The sequence below is a fragment of the Rhinolophus hipposideros genome (genome assembly GCF_964194185.1).
Source record: "Rhinolophus hipposideros genome assembly, chromosome: 3".
NCBI classification, from domain to species: domain Eukaryota; kingdom Metazoa; phylum Chordata; class Mammalia; order Chiroptera; family Rhinolophidae; genus Rhinolophus; species Rhinolophus hipposideros.
In genome coordinates, this window is record NC_138049.1 from 74444894 (window position 1) to 74465911 (window position 21018).

General features: G+C 37.4%; 1 protein-coding gene across 2 annotated transcripts in view; it reads right to left on the reverse strand.

The window, feature by feature from the left end:
* KCNQ5 (potassium voltage-gated channel subfamily Q member 5) overlaps nucleotides 1-21018 on the reverse strand; it is a 534612-nt gene that overhangs the window by 129724 nt on the left and 383870 nt on the right. For both annotated transcript variants that reach the window (XM_081041006.1, XM_081041007.1), the window contains exon 3: nucleotides 6149-6275. In XM_081041006.1, the coding sequence (XP_080897132.1) occupies nucleotides 6149-6275 (127 nt within the window). The remainder of the gene's footprint in view (nucleotides 1-6148; nucleotides 6276-21018) is intronic.

Here is a 21018-nt window from a genome sequence, read left to right on the forward strand (position 1 = left end):
GCTTCTCTAAGACCCTGGAATATAAAAATGTTAAATTCTTTGAGAGTTGATGACAATGGACAAGGTTCAATTCAATTTAATTTAAAAATACTAATAAACAATAGGGGTAATTTTCTCAGAATTGGGTAGTGTAGTACTATGGGAAATAGATGCTGGGTTCCTGGCACACCACTCCTAAAACTCTTGGAATCTCTGGAGTGATAAGTGTCTTTTGTATGCTACTGAGATGACTGGGAGTTGGGGGCCCCTAGACAGCTTTAAGATTGAGGATCGTTTGATCCCTTTTACCCTCATCTACCACCTCTCTCTCCCCATCAAATATATGGTGATGGAAGGAGAACTGACTCTGGGTGATGAACACACAATGCGATATATAGATGATATAATACAGAATTGTACACCTGAAACCTATGTAACTTTACTAACCATTGTAACCTCAATAAACTTTAATTAAAAAAAGAAAAAAAAAGAAAAGAGAACTGGGGCTTGTTTCCAAGACTTGTTTCCAACTCTTGAAAGAATTATTCAAGAGTTGGCACTTTAAGCTGCAACCCCAGGCCTCTGGGAAGGGAAGTGGGCCTAAAGATGCGTTCACTCACCAGTGGCCAATGAATCAATCAATCATACCTACGTAATGAAACTCCATGAAAACTTCTAAACCATGGGGTCCTGAGAGCTTCCAGGTTGGTGAACACACTGAGGTCCTGGGAAGGTGGCATGCCTGGAGAGGGCATGAAATCTCCATGTTAGACAGGCCCCCACCCCAAATATCTTGTCCTGTGCATCTCTTACATTTGGTTGTTCTGGAATCGAATCTTTTACAATAAACTGATAATAATAAATAAAGTGCTTTCCTGAGTTCTGTGTCATTCTAGTGAATTATCAAACTTGAGGTGGGTTGTGGGAATTTGTAGTCAGCTGAGCAGAAGTGTGTGTAGGAACCTCATTATGTTGGCATCTGAAGTTCAGGTGGGCGGGAGAGGTGGGTCTTGTGGGACCAGGTCCTTAACCTGTGAGGTCTGCACTAACTCTGGGTAGTTAGTATAAGAATTTAATTGAATTGCTGAACACCCTGTTGGTGTCAGGAGAGTTGGAGAATTGGTTGGTGCGAGAAAAACCCCACACATTTGGTGTTAGAAGTGCTGTTGTGAGTAAAAACGGCTCATCAGGTAGGTATACTTTTCTAGAGTGAAATCACAAGTAGTGAATCCTTGTTCTTTTACCTACCATCTTTCTAACTGCGGACAAGTTTTGTAAGCCCTATCTTAGTTCCTCATCTATAAGATGGCATATAATATTTATGGAGTGCTTACCTGTTTCCTGAAAATAAGACCGAGCTGGACCATCAGCTCTAATGCGTCTTTTGGAGCAAAAATTAATATAAGACCGGGTATTATATTATATTATATTATATTAGACCCAATCTTATGTTATAGTAAAATAAGACCAGGTCTTATATTAATTTTTGCTCCAAAAGACGCATTAGAGCTGATTGTCTGGCTAAGCCTTATTTTTGGGGAAACACAGGAGAGCAGTACCTAGCATATAGCAGGTCTTAATAAATATCAGCTATTATTAACTAAAGAGATTGAAATGGATTTAATGTTTTATGATCAACAAATCCCACAGGGTTTAATTGTCCTCAGATGGTCCAATGAATCATGTGGAAGAAGTCTATATGCGCTGAAGGAGTTTGAACACTTGGAAGCGAAGAGAAACAGCAGAAGAACATATGATAGGAACTAACTTGAGGGAATACAATTTCTACTCAAGGAGAGATTGGAATGTATAGAAAAATGATGGGATTCAAGAGTTTAGAACAAAATTTGATGTCTCTTAGAACAAAAGCTGGAGAAGGCAGAGAAGCAGAAAAATGTCTCAGATCTTCAGCTGATCAGCCAGTGGCAGTTCTGGGAGTCTGATTTAACTTTTGAACACATTAGCAGCTTAAGTTGCTTTTTAATGAGATGAATTCACAGATATCCTACCATGGCCTTGGCTGTGTGGTTGATTTTGGTAAAGGCTTCGATTTTGTTTTAGCCAAGTGAGAAGCTGGTTAGTTCTTTCTCATTAAAAATACACTTGGCATTTTCCTGAGTGGCTGTTATCTCATGTCAAACTGAACCTATCTCATATATGCTCAATTCATGAGGGAAACATCTGTGCTGTGGTTTGCCTCTTTTGTCCTCTTGTGGAAATATTACGCTGAAGGAAAACTGTTAAAATAGCATTAGAAAAACTTATATTTAGCATCAAATACAGATCAAAGATTAATAACAGGCTGGTATTTTCTGCTTCCCTGAGATGCACTGCAAGACTGAAAAATATGGCCCTGTTATATCTGTCTTTAGAAAGAGTCACCAGGGAATTAAAAAAGCCACTATTAGAAGTAATTTGTTGGCTTCCTGACACATCAGGCTCATTATCCTGATCTAAGTACCAGCCTTTGGCACTATTTGCGATTTTCAGGTAGGTCATTAATGAAAGCTTGAAAAAAGAATGAGTACAAAATCACCCCTTGAGGTTATCTCAATACTGAGGTCACTGAGTGAGTGATTTGTGCTTGAATGTAAAGAAATCATAAAGCAGCCAGCCCAGGTAATTGAAAGGCAACCTGGGTAGTCATCCCAAAATGTACTTGACTCTCCAAATTGGTAAGGTAGCAATTATTGCCCATAGCTGTAGAAATGTTATTTCAGCAGAGTCTTAGGGGACAAATGTATACTGAACACATAGGAGTGAGGCAGAATTTTGTAAGTCAAGAAAACATTTTATCAGTTTTCAAAGCAAACTCCCCAAACCAAGCAGACAAATAAATATAGTAATGAAAGAAGGCACCTAATTAAACAAAATTAAATAGATTTTTCTCTTCCCTCAGGTTATGGTTGTTTAAAATGTTTTCCCAACACACGTATACAATGATTTTATGATTTTTTAAATCAACAAGTTTTTGAAATGCTTTTGGTTCTGCCTGCAGAACAGGGGTAAGAGGGTGGGTAGTTCAGGAGGGAAGTTTCTGAAGTCTTTGGGAATTAGCCTGTGGGCCCTCTATCACAGTGTCCAAATATTGTCATTTGGTGTATGGGGCTCAATGATATAGGAGGCATACTAGCCAACCATTGAGGTCGCTTCAATATCTTTCCACTTGGAAAGAACGACATTGGTGTGCTTACAGAAAGCTTTTCCCACATTGGAGGCACAGCCAACCTATCACAATCTTTTCTATACTCTTTGCTTGACTGCTAAAGACTTCTGAAAACATTTGAGTATGTATTTGACATGTGTAGAGTAATCCAACTTTACAAATACATGGAGTCTTGAAAAATCTTAATTACATTTCTAAACTCAGAACAATTATCATGACGATAGAGATGTTATTCCTTTTTCCATTTCACCATGGTAAATTATGTTGAACAAGGGAACTACAAGGTCCACTTTATGTTGCACTTTTTCATTTTACCGGTGACATCAACCATTTTTATGGACCTATTAAACAGGCCTAGAAAGGGTTTTGTCATCTGGTACCACCGGCTGCCTTCAGACAGGTGACACTTGGTTCCTTTGTGTAAGTTAAATTTTACTGAGCTCCTACTGAAGAGCCACATTTGAACATATTTCATGGTTACATCATTTCAGCTGGACAATGGATCAAACTGTTATGTGTACATTAAACAAAACACTGAAAAAAACATAGTTATCTTACATGTAAGTGCAGATCTTGTCTTTGTTCTAATAGGGATTCATTATATATTTATCCATGAAATTTTCTTCCAAAGCAATTAATTTACTAGAGGAAAAATATACGAATACAGAAAAGGCCTAAAGTGTTAACTAAATTGCAACTACACCTAAACCATGCCCCATTAAATTTGTAAGGTCACTGTTGATAGATCCAAACATGACTAAAACTACAAATAACACAGTATCATTTTTAGGTTATATCAAAACCTGCAAGGATCTGAGATAAGAAGAGTAAGATTAACGTACTAAGGGTGTGCTGATGTATCTGTAGCTGAAAACAGCTATCAAAAGGCAGCAGGCATCTGGAAAGAACTTTCTTTTCAGCTTGGGGCCAGAAATACATCGGCATTGCCTCTGGAACTGGAACAAGACCAATTTTTAATTGGTTTTAAAATCTGGAATGGAACATTCCTGCAGTCATCCATGAACCAACCTTATCCTGTAGAAGCTGAGTGAGTCTTGGCCAACCACCTGCCTTGTGAATTGTTCTGTTGGGCCCCTTATAGGACAGAAAGTACTTGGTCAGTAGTTTCACGTCAAGTTACAGTCCTTCATGATGTTGCTTGAGCAGAGAATTCAAAGAGAAAAACATCTCCAGGGAGAAAAATCAAACGCCTTCACTAATATATCTTGGGGCTGGATGGACCTGCAAGGTTGGAAGTTACTATTTTCCTCCATACTTTAGCATAATGGTTTTCAAAAAGAGGGAAAGCCTATTCTTGCAGAGGCAACTGGACAAAGAGACTACACTAGCAAAGGCCAAAATGTAGTTTAGAATTTCACTGTTGTCATTCCAGTGCTTCATACATAGCAAAATTTCTATAAAGTTTGATTGAATAGTGACTCTTTTGAAATGTTTATACTATGATATTACCTCAGTGGCAGAGAATGTGTTGGGAGCCCACCCATTCTCCCTCCCTGGGACACTGCTCTTCCTATACAACAAGGATGGAATAAAAGATTCTTCTTAACAGTGCCCATAGATAGGGAGACACTTTCTCCAATTCCTCTTTAAATTCACTCTGCCCCTGCCACAGTGAACAGGGGTAAAGGAGGAAACCAATTCGTGACTCCTAAACAAAATAGGAAACCTACCATAGATGAAGGTCATAGCCTAAACCTCCTTGTAAATTAAAAATCCAGTTGTTGAGATTGGAAATAGTTAGAATAAGTAAGCCTCACCAAGAATTTTCGGTATTTGGGTTTGAATGGCTGCCAAAGAAGTGAGAAGAAAAAAAGAGCAAGAAAATGAAATTTAGCTGTTAAGTAACAACAACCACCACCATAACAGCAACAACAATAATAATAACTTTTATACAGAGAGTTTTTTTTTTTTTCCAAAAGGAAGAACATTCTATTTATTTAAAATGGGAGCGTGAGGCTATATTCTTCAAAAATGTCGCTTTCATGAGACAAAGAAAGTCTGGAACTGTTCTAGATTAAGACGCTAACAAGACATGACCACCAAATGCCGTATGTGATCCTAGACTTGATCATGTACTGGTGAGGAAAAAATGCTGTAAAGGACATTGTTGGGTCAATTGACAAACCTGGGATACAGCAGCAGATTGAAAGATTGTATCCATGTTCAATTTACTGAAGGTTAGATAAAAGAACATCTTTAAGGAAATCCATATTGAACTACTTAGGGATAAAGGACCATGATGTAGGCAACTTACTCTATTTAAAAAATAATTTTTCATTGAGATATGATTTATAAGGTTTTCAATTTTATGATATACTTAAAACTATATTCCTGGAAGATACCAGCTCTTAACTTCAGAATGCTATATGGCATCTTCATAAAGAAGTATGAGTTCAAGCTGGTACCCAGGTGAATGGAATTCCTCTAAAAGCACAGCAGCTAGGTAGGTGCCGCGATGTGATATTATTTGGGGACTGCAGAGTGGGAGACTCATATTTCAACACTGATCGGTCTGAGGTTACCAAAGCATACAGTAAAACATACTTGTAATCATTCTTGAGGAATGCTAATTGATATGCACTACCAGGACTAACACACTGTTTAATACTTTCCTAATTCAGGGCAACACCGGAGAACCATATAGTTCAGTGTAACTTAATTGATACAAGTTGGTGTCTAGAGCAAGACCACCTGGCTCAAACCCTAGCTCCACCACGTACTACCTATATGACTCTTAGTAACTTATTTCACCACTCTTGGCCTCAGTTTCTTCACTTGTAAAACGAGGAGAGTAAAAACATCTACCTCACAGTGCTGCGGTAAGGATTACGTGAGTCAACACTTTTAAAGCACAAGAGTGCCTGGCCCATGGGAAATACTCCATGATTGTTAGCTTTTAATATTAATGAAATGTCGCAATATAGGAGACAGAAGAAAAGGAGGTGGTGTCATAAATCCAGGTATCTGGATACTGATACTCACCTATAACACAGAAGGGCTTTCTGGCAAACCTCAGTCTTCCTTGCCATCCTCTATATCGACAACAGCAACCTGCAGACCAGATTCGAATGATGAACTCCAAACCAAAGACGACAATCATCACGAACTCCTAAAATATCAAATAGTACACATTAGAGAGAAGTACCGTGGAGCAAACTATAGCAAGAAGCTCTGTGGGTGTTTCTGGATATTTAGGCACTTCATCTAAAACACCTATTTGTTAAATGTCTAGAGTTAAGAACATTGCCTCTTCTCCAAATGAAACAAAACCTGGAGAACATCGAAACCTCATACTGTCTGCATTTGCTATTGTGGAATGCCATTTCTTGTCAAGTCTCTAACATTTGCAAATTTAGGAGTCAGGTTTAATACTAAAAGTGCAGGTTGACTTACTGATCTACCTTGTCTGGAATATATAGTGTACCTGACTTTAGCGACCTGGTAATATGTGAACTATCTGAAACAAAAGAGAGGAACCTGAAAACATGGTTTTGCAGTTTTACAGAAAATAGCTTCATATTGCTGCAAGGAGTGACATAGCACTTAACAGCTATTCTCAGGGGAAAAGAACTAAATATTTAGAAGCATGTGTTCTTTTGTTATGGTGTCCAAATATTGTTATAAAATAGAAAATTCCAAAAACATTACTGCCTGTGTGAAACATGTATCCTTTGCCAGAAGTGAGATCCTAAATTCTTCGAATCTAAAGCTTGTTAATTATTATGCTGCCCTTTGGTGAGAGCTGCTCAGAAAATAACACCTGCTCCAGCAAAATGACTTTGAAATTATGTAGGAAGAGTTGTGAGTGAACCTTGGGGAAAGGCCAACTAAAGTGGCTCATTAAGCAGTGGGCTATAAAATGAGAAATCAAATGGAATTTGTAAGAAGAAAGCATCTCTTGGAGCCAGCTTATCACAGTCACCTTGTCCCTATAGGGACAGGGACTGAGTTTATTGAAATTGGTTTTCCTTTAAAAAATAATTTCTTCCCTTGTTTTTTCTTTTAATATTTTATTTGGGGGTAGGGAACACCACACTTCTACTCAATTAAGAGAAATATTTTTAACAGTACAGAGATCTTTTATTTGTTTTACATCTATCATGCCATGAATCCATAGGGAATGGGCTCCAGCAGTTCAGGGTCCTTCCCATTGTTTCTCACAAAGTGTGCTTCTCTGGGTGGGGCAGGCTGGCATTTCAGTTGAACCCAGGGACCTTTCTCTTTGGCTTCCTTCTTTTTTTGATCATTTTCCTTCATCAGTTTCAGGAAGCTATCTCGGCTCTTAGAGTCCTATATATGCTCAATAAGAATATTAATTCTCTTGGCAAGAATCTTGCCCTTAACTTGTTTGTTTACGACAGTGCCAACCGCATGCTGTGGAACACTGTAGACCCTTCCAGTTTGCTGTGGGAACATTTGTGGGGCATTCCTTTCTGAACAGTGCCCATTCCCTTGATGTCTACAATATTACCTTTCTTGTAGATTCACATGTATGTGGCCAAAGGAACAACTCCATGTTTTCTAAAAGGCCTAGAGAACATATAACGGGAGCCTCTCCTCTTTCCCTCTGTGTTGGTCATTTTGGCAAATTACTGAAAGATGGTGGTCCTGGCTAAAATGCCCTCCCTTGTTTTTTTAAAAAGGGTTGACTCAGCATTTATAATGTAGAAAAATATTTATTAATCGATTTTTATTATACTTGCTTAGTTATAAAAGTAATACACGGTCTTCATTAAAACATTCAAACATCGTAGATATGTAAAGCATAGAAAAAAAGGTCCTAATCTATTTTCCGTTCTCCCACCCCATGTACCAAGATAAATCTGTTATCAAATTTAGAAAAATGGCATTTTTGTTGCAAATTTCAGGCAAATGTCTGTTTCTTCAGTTAGAGAATGTGATGATGTGTTGCACTTTTGAAACGCCTAGTAGAGATAGATGTATCATTCTATCCTTCTGTTATATTGTACTAAGCAATCCACAAATATTTCTCATGGTGGGAAATAAATCTGCAATATCATTGCTGCTTGCTTACAGTGACTTAACTACCTATAGGATAAATTTCTGAAGATGACTTTACGCACAGGTAACTGAAACTATGGTTAACACGTATTTACTAATAACATGAAGGTTTTGTTTTGGTTTTGAGTATGTACCTAGGTAGTTCGGTCTATTCATTCATTAAGGTGGTACTGTACCAGATCAGCCGTTTTTCCTCCAGCACATTTTCCCATGTATAGAAAGCATGCTGGGGCTTAAGATGCGGCACCTGTGCCCCCTCCAGGTTTAATGGCAGGTCCACTTGTCTATTGCTGCCCCGAACTCTTACTTGTGCCAGGAAGTTTGGCACTCCACTGGTGAGAGGTAATATTACAATAGAAGGGATATTCAAGAAAATCCTAAATGTGGTCTGAGCCTCCAGGAACTCCCATATCATGATTTTTCTTTTTCAAGGGACTAGCTGACACCAATAAATATATGACCATTACTCTAAAGTAAGGGAGGCCATCACTGCACCATTCCTATGCTGCACTGAAGCAGGGTAAATTAAATCTACAAATTCTTTACTCTGGGACCCCTGTTCGGGAATATTTTCTTTTTAAAGAGGTTAGGAAAAAAAATCCTTCATTTCCAAATAAAGCAGGAGGAAGTTATAATTGGATTTCACCATGGGGTCATAACTTTTGCCTGGGGGGAAGTAGCATAAGAGTTAGAATTCTCTTCTCCTTGATAGACCATTACTTATTATTCCTTATGTGGGCTTGGTTTCAGACCGTGTGAAAAATAACCTCAAAAATCTCCAGTCACTTAGTAAGCAACAGTGAGAGATGAGAGCTCAGCAGATTGTGGAGCATTTATTTCAGGTCCAGAGCTGCAGCCTGTGGGGATGTCCTCTTTTGAAGACTTGGGCTTATGTGATAGAGAACTAAAGTGTGAAAACCATTTTGAGCAGATTTTGTCTCCTAGTTCCTGAAATTTCCATCTTATTTCAATAAAAAGGAATAAAGTGCTATTGAGTCAGAGAAGAGAAATCATCCCTAATCTGACCGATTTAGAATAAGTGGGAAATGGAAGCGTGAGAAGACCACTTTTTCTCTCTCTTTTTCCTTTGTCCAGCTTTGTTGAGGTATAATTATCAATAAAAATTGTATACATTTAAGGGTTACAATGTAATGTTTTGATATACACAAGCATTGTGAAATAAATACCACAATCAAGCTAATTAACATATCCATCACCTCACAATTAACATTTTTGTGTGTGTGTGAGGACATTTAAAATCTACTTAGCAAGTTTTCTGTATACAATATGATATTATGCACTATCATCTCCATGCTGTAGATCAGCTATCCAGAACTCATTCGTCTTGCATAACTGAAACTTACATAACTGAAATGGAAACATCTCCCCATTTTACCCAACACCTAGCCCTTGGTAAAGACCATTTTATCCTGTTTTTATGAGTTCAACTTTTTTAGATTCCACATATAATTGAGATCATGTGTTACTTTTTTTCTCTGTCTGGCTTATTTCACTTAGCATAATGTCCTTCAGATTCATCCATGTTATTGCAAATGGCAGGATTTCCTTCTCTTTTAAGGCTGAATAATATTTCATTGTACATATGTACATTTTAAAAATCCATTGATGGACATTTAGGTTGTTTCCATGTCTTGGCTATTGAGAATAATGCTTCAGTGACAATGGGTGTACAGATATCTCTTCAAGATCCTGACTTCATTTCTTTTGGATATAAACCCAGAAATGGGATTGCTGGATCATATGATAGTTCTATTTTTAATTGTTTCAGGAACCTTCCTACTGTTTTTCATAGTGGTTGTACCAATTTATGCTCCTATCAGTAATGCACAGGGGTTCCCCTTTCTCCACATCCTTACCAGCACTTGTTTGTTGTCTTTTTGATAATACCCACTCTAACAGGTGTGCGATGATATCTCATTGTGGTTTTGGTTCGATTTGCATTTCCCTGATGATTAGTGATGCTGAGCTTCTTTTCACCTGTCAACTATTTCTATATCTTCTTTTGAGAAATGTTTACTCAGGTCCTTTGACCATTTTTTAAAAAATGGGTTATTATTATTATTACTATATTTTTTTGCTATTGAGTTATAGACGTTCCTAATATATTTTGGATATTAACTCCTTATCAGATATTTGGTCTGCAAATGTTTTCTACCATTCTGGAGATTGTCTCTTCATTCTGTTGATTGTTTCTTTTGCTGTGCAGAGCTTTTTAATTTGATGGAATCCCATCTGTCTAATTTTGCTTTTGTTACCTGTGCTTTTGGCATCTTATCCAAAAAATCATTGCCTAGACCAAAGTCAAGAAGTTCTTTTCCTATGTTTTCTTCTAGCTGTCTTATAGTTTTATACCTTACATTTAAGTCTTTAATCCATTTTGAGTTGATTTTTGTATATGTTGTGAGATTAGGGTCCAATTTCATTTTTCTGAATGTGGATATCCAGCTTTACCATTTATGATTAAAAACTTCACAAGTTAGGAATAGAGGCTTATTACCTCAATTTGATAAATAACATCTGGAAAAATCTTACAGCTAATGTCATAATTAATGGTGAAAGACGAATGCTTCGGCTTAAAATCAAGAACAAGGCAAGATGGTACTTTTACAAAATAGTTGAATAACATGGTCACTACAATAAGACAAGCAAAAGAAATAAAAGGCATAAAGATTGGAAAGGCAGACATAACACAGCCTATCTGCAGATGACATGATTGTCTACAGAGAAAAATCACAAGGAATCTGCAAAACAACTCTTAGAACCAATAAATACGTTCAATAAGTTTACAAGATCAATGTATAAAAATCAATCACATTTCTGTATACTAACAATGAGGATATGGAAACCAAAACCACAATATTATTTATCATCATTACAGAGAAAATAAAATATTTGGCTTTATTTATTTATTTATTTATTTATTTATTTATTTATTTATTTATTTATTTATTGTATACTTAACACATATAGGATATGCATGCTGAAAATTACAAAACTCCTTAATTGATCTGTAGGTTTAATGAAATTTCGATCAAAATCTCAGCGAGCCTTTTCTTTTGTAGAAATAAATGAACTTATTCTGAAATTTATATTGCAAGAATACAGAATAGGTAAAACAATCTGACAAAGAAGAATAAAATGGGAGAAATCACTCTATCTGATTTTAAGAGCTCCAGTAATCAAGACTGTGTAGTATTGGCAGAGGGACACACCCATAGAGAACAATGGAACAGAACACAGACTTTGGAAATATACCCAGGAAAATATGTTCAATTGATTTCTGACAAGTATAAGCACAAAAGCAATTCAACAGAGGAAGATACAGCCTTTTCAAGAAATGATGCTGGTGCAATTGGACATCAATAGGCAAAAAAAAAAAAAAAAAGGAATCTCAATCTACACCTCACACTTTATACAAAAATTAATCCAAAATGTATCATGGGCTCTCCTGTTCAACTCTAAGACTTTTAGTAAAAACATAGGATAAAATTTTGGGGATTTGGGCTAAGAAAACAGTTGCTAGATTTGACACCAAAGCACAAGTCGTAAGAGGAAAAACCGGTAAATCAGACTTTATCAAAAATAGAGAGGGCAAAAAGACAAGATATAGACTGAAGAAAAACATTTGCAAACCACATATCTGACAAATGACCAGTATCTAGACTATATAGAAACTCAGAAAATAGGCAAAAGACATGAACACACGTTTTACTGAAGAGTATATATGGATAGCAAATAAACACATGCAATAATATTCAATATCATTAACCATAGAGAAATGCAAATTAAAACCACAGTGTAATAACACTACACATCTATCAGAATGGCTAAAATAAAAAATAGTGACAACACAAAATGCTGGGGAGAATGTTAAAAAACTGGATCACTCATACATACATTGCTGGTGGAAATGTAAAACAGTACAGCCCCTCTGGAAAAACAGTTTGATAGTTTCTTAGAAACCAGCAGTTAAAAATATGACTTAGCAATTGACCTCTTGGGCATTTATGCCACAGAAATGACTACTTACCATTTATACAAAAACCTGTACACAAATGTTCACAGATTTCTTTATAATGGCCAAAAACTGAAAACAGACCAGATGTCCTTACCATGTGAATGGGTTAAACAAGCTGTAGTACATCCATACCAGGGACTACTACTCAACCATAAAAATGAATGAACTATTGATATACACAAATTGGGTGACTTCTATAGAATTATGCTGAGTGAAAAAAGCCAATCAACAAAGACTACATACTATAACATTTCATTTATATAACTTTTTTGAAATGGAAAAATTTTAGAAACACTTAACAGATTAGTGATTCCTAGAAGTCAGGGATTGTGGGGGTAGTGAGGGAAGGAGGAGGTAGGTGGGTGTGTTTATTAAAGGGCGGATTGAGAGATCCTTGTGGTGATTAAACTATTTGGTGTCTTGACTTTTGTGATAGATACACCACTATTCACATATGACACCATTTTATGGAACTAAATTCACACATGCAAATGTGAACAAGTAAAACTGGGGAAATCTGAATTAAGATCTGTGCATTGTTACCAATATTATTATCCTGGTTGCAATATTATACTATAGATTTGCAAAATGTTCCTGTTTGAGGAAACAGGGTAAAGTGTACACAGGGAATCTCTGTGAATCTGCAATTATCTCAAAAAGTTTTCAATTAAAAAAAGGCATTGCCCATCATCCAGCCAATGGAGCAGACTCATAAGAGGAAAGGTGTTCTTTGTTAAGTTCAGATGCTAGATCTGGTCCCACCACGTTTTGGTTTAATGGTGCTCTCTAAATGATCCTCTTGAGGGGGTCTCCTTATTTCATTTTCAAGTAAGTTAGAAATACAAAAATCTTTTATGCTCAGTTTTAATGATTGGTAGATGGTTCTTCTGACTTGCTGGGCTAACTATGAGACAGGTTCCGGTGCCTTTGAGGCTTTGCTTCAGGATAAACCAATTCGTTTTCCCTTGCTTATTTTTAATTGAAATAAAATGCTCACTATTTACTCAAATAACTGCTAAAGAGGTAAGTGAATAATAATCAGAGTACTTGATCTACTTGGAGGAAAGCTGGAATGCAAACAGGTATTACTAACAATGATTCTGTCCCTCCTTACTGAAGCCGCTAGAAACTTGGCTTTGCCAGCCCTCTACAGAACTAAAGGCAATGTTGATTATTTTTATCACATCTCTGGAAGAGTTATAGTATTTCCTTATTTGTCCTCACAGAATTTTGGTAAAACAAAGAACATCTTTCTTATTCTATCTAAGACTAAGGAAATGCATATAGAAATTTAGAAAGCCAACAGGCAGTCTATCTAGAACATCTATTGAGAATACTAATCTAGCATTAACCTCCTTTTCCAGATATTAAGGAAGAATCTTTATATGTCACACCAGAGAACTGTGATGCTACTTCATTGATATATATGATTTTTCTACATAATTGGAGATTTAAATTCTTTTCTTACATTTATTTTATTTTTGGGTTACTCAAAGTGGTTTTCAGTAAAGATTGATTTTTTTGGGAGGCAGGGGTGCACAAATTCACAATGCCTAACAGTTTATGTTCTACTTGTTTTCTCATTCATTAACAGCACTGCTCATTAAAACACAGCGACCTTTGTCTAATCTATAAGCTATCTGCTGTGACCATTAGTTTTTTTCTGGTTTTATGCCATCAAATAGCATTTTGTGCAGATGAAATGCCAACGTTATAAACCCTGTGACATTTGCATCGATTCATAAGAGCCGTGGCTAATTAGACATACAAAATTGGAACTATTGCCTTTCTTCAGAATATCAACATAATCAATTTCCAGCTATTTTTGCTTCTTTTCTTGTGTGTGCATACTTAAGTAACATAGGGTTAGCAGACCAACACGCCTCTTCACATAGTCCCTGCAGGGAAAGGATTTGTGACGTAAACTTAATCATAAATTGCCAAGAAAGGCATCTGTCAGAAGGGTTGCTATTATAATTCTTTATAATTTGGAAAATTCTGTTAGTATAATACATATTAAGGAAATGAAATTAAGATCTAGAGATGGCTCCACACTTAAACCAGAAAATTGAAGTAAATATACAAAAACAAATTATCTTTTGGATATTTGTCTCTTTGAAGAACACAAAAAGACCCTAAACCCATGCTTACTAACCATTACTTAGAGGCCATCAGATGCCATTATGAATTTACCTTACTTTCACGTTTCTCCTTACTTTTTAGGATGGCACATTAACTATTAGTATTTTGGAAGAGAATTTGAAGGCATAAGTATTTTTATCAAAGGGACTGATTGGACCAGGTGTTGACATATGCATATCAATACCTTCAGAATCATGTCTGCATGGGATGTGGTGGTGACAGCATAATGAAACTTTACTAAGTTGCTTAGTATACACTGAGGGGGTTTGTAGAGAAGGGGGACATAGACATGGGAGTGAGGTGAGGATGGGGAGACGGGGGGGGGGGACAAGGTATGATGTGGCATCAATGGCTTCTGCCTTGGGAAACAGTGATTGAGATGGTCTTGAAAGCCAGTGTAACCGGGGCTGGTCTTTTTGGCTGGAAGGCTTAGAAAGACACTGAAAAATGAATTCATTTCAGGAGCACCAGGAAAATCTAGTTCCTTCTGAGATACTCCTATTTTTCATTGGTTGATTTCTGAAATTTCTCTAGAAATAACTTATCCCTTCAAGTTATTCACATCTGTTAAAATGTAAATATCCCTCTGAAAAGGGACTAATTTAACCTCACTAATGTGACAGTATTCATTTATCCCAGAGGGTCATCAAAAGGGCATAGGAAAGAGAGGAGATTGAAAATGTCCCATTCCAAATGACTGATTTACAATTTGTTACCAAAGAAAGATCAGGGGCAAGTTTTTATCAGGTGTTGGGGCCACAGGTTGAGAGCTATGGGCCAGGGGCAGGAAGTGGGTGCCCTCTTTTTGGGGAGAAGAGAAGTACCACAAGAATCAGGCACAGAGGACATTCCTGGTTCCCCCCACTGTTCAGCCCAGCAGTGGTCCTGTGCATCCCAGTTGCTAGGTGGGATGCCATCATGAGGACTCGTGCCCTCTTGTAGCGCTTTTAGACACTTAAGTATGGGTTGGCTGCTGTTAAGTTCTGTAATGCCCATCTGAGGGAGTCACTCAAATGATCCCTTCTGTGTTCATGTTTTGTGTTCTCAAAGTCTCATCATACATCAGGGCAAAGCATGACTTAAGCCTTCCCCTCCACCTGCCATAGGGGCATCTCTCCAGGGGACAGAGCCACAGCGGTGCTCTCTGCTGAGGTGCCCAAGTTGGCAGTGTACGTAGAGAAGCTTCCCTCACAGTCTCCTCTTCCCTCCATTACGAAGAGAAAGCAGGCTCGCTGAGTCCTTTTTGGTTGTCTACCCTGCCCCACCTCAAACTAAATTATACCTTAATAGGTTTGCGGTTTCTATATGGGTGTGTCTGCATGCTGCCACATGTGTATATAGCAGGGATTAGAACTAACTCTTTGAATCATGAACTCTAATGGCATGAATTTCTAAGTTGAAAAAATTAAAAACAGTTTGCTGTACCTTGAATTGAATCCAGATATTGAGCCTGTTATGATTTTGCCAAATAATCACAAATGAACAAAGTAAATTTGGAATTGAAGCTGAAAGCCCTGAATCAGATTAAAATGGGAAGACCAAGAAAGTCTCCAGAATGAATGAAATCAAACCAAGTTCTTGATTCAAGTTGCCCATTTGTCAATTTCTCATTATCTTACAGGTTTTTCTTTCTCTTAAGAACTATATGAGCTTGTCCTCTTCTATCCAAACAATATGAGTAACAATTTAAAATTAACATTGCTACCAGAAATAAAATTCAGCCATTCTATTAGTTTTATGACAATATGCAAGAGCAATGAATTTTTCTTACTCATGAAAATTTAAAACACATAAAAATTTAAATAAAATTCCTTAAAACATACAAATAATGTATTTCAATCAAGAGACATTGGTACACATATGCCAAGTTGACTATAAAGCAAATCTTATCTTCTGTTGGGGTTATTTCTCTTGTGGGTTGAGGTGGACACCTGTGATAAGAGTTAAGATAATATAATGGACTGAATGTTTGCTTCCCTCCAAAATCCATATGTTGAAACACTAACCACTAATGTGATGGTGTTTGGAGATGGGGTCTTTGGGAGGTAATTAGGTTTAGATGAAGTCATAAGTGTGGTCCCCTGTGATGGGATTAATGTCCTCATAAGAAGAAGAAGAGGGACCAGAGCAGTGCATTCTCTCCACCATGTTGGGACACTGAGAATGCAGTCCTCTGTAAACCAGGAAGAAGGCCCTCACTAGGGAACCAAATCGGCTGGCACCTTGATCTTGAACTTCTCGCCTCCAGAACTGTGAGAAATAAACATCTGTTGTTTAAGCCACCCAATCTGTGGCATTTTGTTATAGGAGCCTGAGCTGACTAGGACAGATTATTTCTGTGCCACTGAGAGGTTGAGAGGCAGGTCAGGACTGTGTGTGCTCTGGGGGAACTTTCAGAACCTTCTACTTTTCTTACTTGGGAGTTATGTCTCTTATAGCTGTCTTTGCTTGGACCAACAAAAATTGCTCTTATACTGAGAGATCCCTTGGCTTCCAGAAAATATGCTCCTTCCCTCTTCCTTTAAGATATTTTCATTGTTTAGTATAACTGACTTACTTCATTTATAGGTGTTCTGCTTCATGAATTCACTTCAAATGTGTACTGAATGCCAGAACCATGCAGGATATAAAGATGAACAAAATGCCTACCACTATTGAGGAGTTTATAATTTATTTTGGGATGTTAAGACACACACACTAGAAAATGACGTGCGATTAAGTGCTGTGTGAGTAGTGGTTCCTTGAGAAATTCTTCACCCATTGGTGTAACTTCTCTACCCAGCCAGACCCTCACAAAATATTTGTTGAAGTTTCCTTCAGTTCAAAATTTTTAGGTTCAGTAGAAACCAATTAGCATATTACTTTATCAACCCATTAAGATCAAAATACTGAAAAAGAACCAGCTAGAAGTAGAAAAATTGGAATGAGTTAATTGGCTTATGATTTTTTTCCTATTTTGCCTATTCAGCCTTACTGACACTAATTGCAATTGGAGTGAATGGCTTCTCACTGCAAGATGTCTTGGTGTCAATGTCTTAGTGTGATTAAACTAAGCTATAGGACAGTAACAGTGATTACCTAATTTCACTCCTATGATTTATAGCACTGAATACTTTTGTTTTCACTGGGGGCGGGTTATACGATAATATCTCTTCTCTTTTTACTATCTTACTAGAATGTCAGGATTTTTCACCAGTGATTAAGAAATGTTCTTATGTCAGGATAGGGAAAGAAAAAGAAAGTGAGGGCACTTTGTTTTTTTGTTTGAGCATGTGTTCAGCAGAATCTCCAATGTTTGGGTTTTTGGAGGAAACTTCAGGGTGGAGCCAGAGTGGCTTCTGAAGGCCGAGCAGAAGCAGCCAGTGTTTTATTTACTCACTAATGAGGAAGGCAGAGGCTGTGCTGATGGAGGGGAGGAACTCTGAGTACCTCAACTGTTGAGCTGTCCAGTGGGGCCCTTGTTGGCAGAATGTGAAAATAGCAGGCATAACTTGGAAAAAATAGAAACCTTTAGGATCAGGGCTTTCAGAGGAGGAAAGGCTGTGGGCATGGTGGTGGTGGATACCAGCAGAAATCAGACATTACCTTGCTTTTTCACCATGCCCATAAACTAGGGACTGCATTGCAGACTTCATATGCCACTGGGGGAAATCCCATGCTTTCTGGGGTCATCTGACCCACCTTTCTTCTAGACCTTCTGGCAGAATAGGAACAATTTTTATTCTAAAGATTCTTGGCTTCCTCCTCTTTTACCCATGAAAATTATTTTTCCTTAGAAGCATCAAAGTGCATTTTTTTTAACCTAAGATTGTACATTTTCCCCATTACTGTAGTACGTGTTATTGGTATTAGTGTACTCTAATATCTTTTGGGAAACTTCAAGAGGTAGGAAAACACACACCTCTCTGTGCATATTGCACAAACCCTAGCACACACACTTACACTTTTACACACATACACACGTATGTGAACTTACACAAAAGCTTCCAGAACTGATGTTGGGACTCAGTCTTCTAAGCTTATGCAGAAGAAAAGGAGAGACCAAAATCTAAGAATGAAAATCTATAGGAAACTCTATTAACAGCACATACTGCCACAAATAGAATGTGCATAACAGCTCTTAGTGCAATTGCTGAGAAACACAAACTGTTACCTATCCCCAAAGTATGTAAAACAATGGCATTGTGACAATATTCCATTAATAATACTTTCTAAATTGAAGGAAAATGTGAAGATTTCTGCCCTTTTGAATAGTCAGATCACAAAGAAAAATCAAATATATATACAAGACCATTTATTTTAATAGTTTCAATTTTATTAGCCATGTGAATCTCACACTGGATCCTTTATGAAGTCTGTCATAATTCTGGATTATTTATTTATGTCTCTAATTGTTTCTAGTTATCTGTCAAAATCATTCAAAACCAGTCATGCTATAAATCAAGCACAGTCTTAAATTGAGTAAGATGATGGGCCTGTCTATAGATAACCTTGAACTAATTTAATGAGCCCTCTGCCTGGTGTTCATGAACCATTAAACAACAGACTGAGAAGAAATATGCCTTCTACACTGAATGGCTTAAGGAAAACTGAGATGAGAATAAAAACAGGAACACTACTTAGGAAATTTCCAAGTGTTTTAGAACACCAATTTTTATGATCCTTAAGCCTAAGACACAGCACATAGCAAATATTTATTGATTTGATTTAATGGTGAATTATCCTGACAGCTGAATCCTAGGAGTACTTGGGGGTATCCCTTGTCTCCGTCACAATCCGTTTCTCTGTTGTTATTCACAAAGCCATATTCTCATCCCAATTTGTTTTTCTGAAGTCTCCCGGTTGGAGAGAAAACGCTTTCGCTCGGTACATCCAACCTTTAATTCAGATAGAGGTAGCTCCTATTGTACTTTCTTATTTGCCCATAATAGTATTTGGAATGTTATTTCTGCCAAGCACCTGTGCTCACATCACCAGCATATCTTAATTAATACACCACTGCCTGCTTGTCACCCATTATGCACACCTGCCAAACAACCTCTGGTTGGTGATGGACTGATTTGGAAAATCACTTAGTGTAGGAGGAAACTGATCTGTCACAGTAACTTGAAACCCTGCTCTGCTCTCCTGCTCTTTTATTTGGTTGTAGACTTATTCCTACTTGGCAACATGACACTTGATTTGGAGACCATGATAGTAATATAACGATATATGAGAGGACTGATTCACAAGTTTAACTAATAAAACATCTTGTACGCAGTTAGTGCCAAAGCCATGGAAATATTGACCCATATATTGACTTTACAGGACATTAACACAAAATAGATTCTGAGCAAAAATAATTGTATTCAGAAGGAAGGCTAGGCCCCAGAAAAGAATGCGTCGGAGAAAGTACACTCCTTACTATTCCTGAAAGCAGTATGGAATGCCTGAATAGGCGTAAAGCGATATAGCAGTGTCAAGTTGACCTTTTGTAGAATCTAGACAAAAGAAGTCCTAGAGCGAGGTGTGTTGAAAGTAAATCCACTCAGAGTGAAGTGGGGGAGAGAGGTGTTAGGCTGGAGGGAAAAGGGATAAGGAGCCCACAGAAGTGGAGGGCCCTGGGAAATTCCTTGGCTGAAAAAGAAAAGCTCTCTCCTCTCTCTTGTCTGCATCTGCCTTTTTTGATCCTTGTTTATCTTCCAGGCTGGTCCATGAAGCTTCCAAGAAGGAAATGCTGTCAGGCTTATGTCAAGATAGTCTGGTCACACAGCTCTTGTCATGGCAGAAGCCCCAAGTCTCTAGGCAGGTGAGGCTGTGGGGGAGACCTCCCTGCTGCTCCTCCACCCCCAGCCACATATCCTGACAGGCAGGGAATAGAACTGTATTAAAGCACGGATTTCACCCCTTCCCAATAATAGAGTATCTGAGAGTCACTGAAGGGATAGTTTTCAAAGACTAGCTTTATATATCCCAAATTAGTATCTTATCAGAGAGTGTAAATTGTTTATACTGTTGAAAGTTCCCATTTTTTACTATTTCTTCCATTACTTTTAGTATGCTTGTTTGCATAGTAAATACAGGCTAAGTGGAATGCTATCTTCTTTAAGAGCATAAATACAATTCATTACTTCCATTCAGACTCCATTAATTCAGAATTTGTGATAATTCTGCTAGCGTTTGGGTAACACTTATTTTGGTACCATTGATTAAAAGAGGATTTACTGGGCAAATTAAGAACAGAAATGAGAGAACAGAGGGGGATGGTTTAACATATTTAAGAGGGAAGAGTTTTCAAGATTTTAAAGAGCATTTATTAGCATTTAAACAATTAATGGAATAATTAAAACCAAGTCATCTCATTAATTAAAGAAAAACCCAGCAGGATCTTTATTTGGCAGCAGCTTGTTAGCAAAAATTCCCTAAGTATTGACTCAATGGAAAATTGGTAAGAAATATTCCTAAATTCTAATCACCCCCTTTCAATCATCCTAAATGTTTTCCAATTATTGATATAATTACCCCCCAAAGCTAGCTGCATAAATTAGTATTAAATATGTATCAGTCTGTCCCACAGGTAGTTCCAGGCCCCTGTGATCACTGGAAACAGCCGCGAGCCCAGCAGAAACATGATAAAGTAGATCCAAAGGAAGGGTCTTTAGCTGATCCA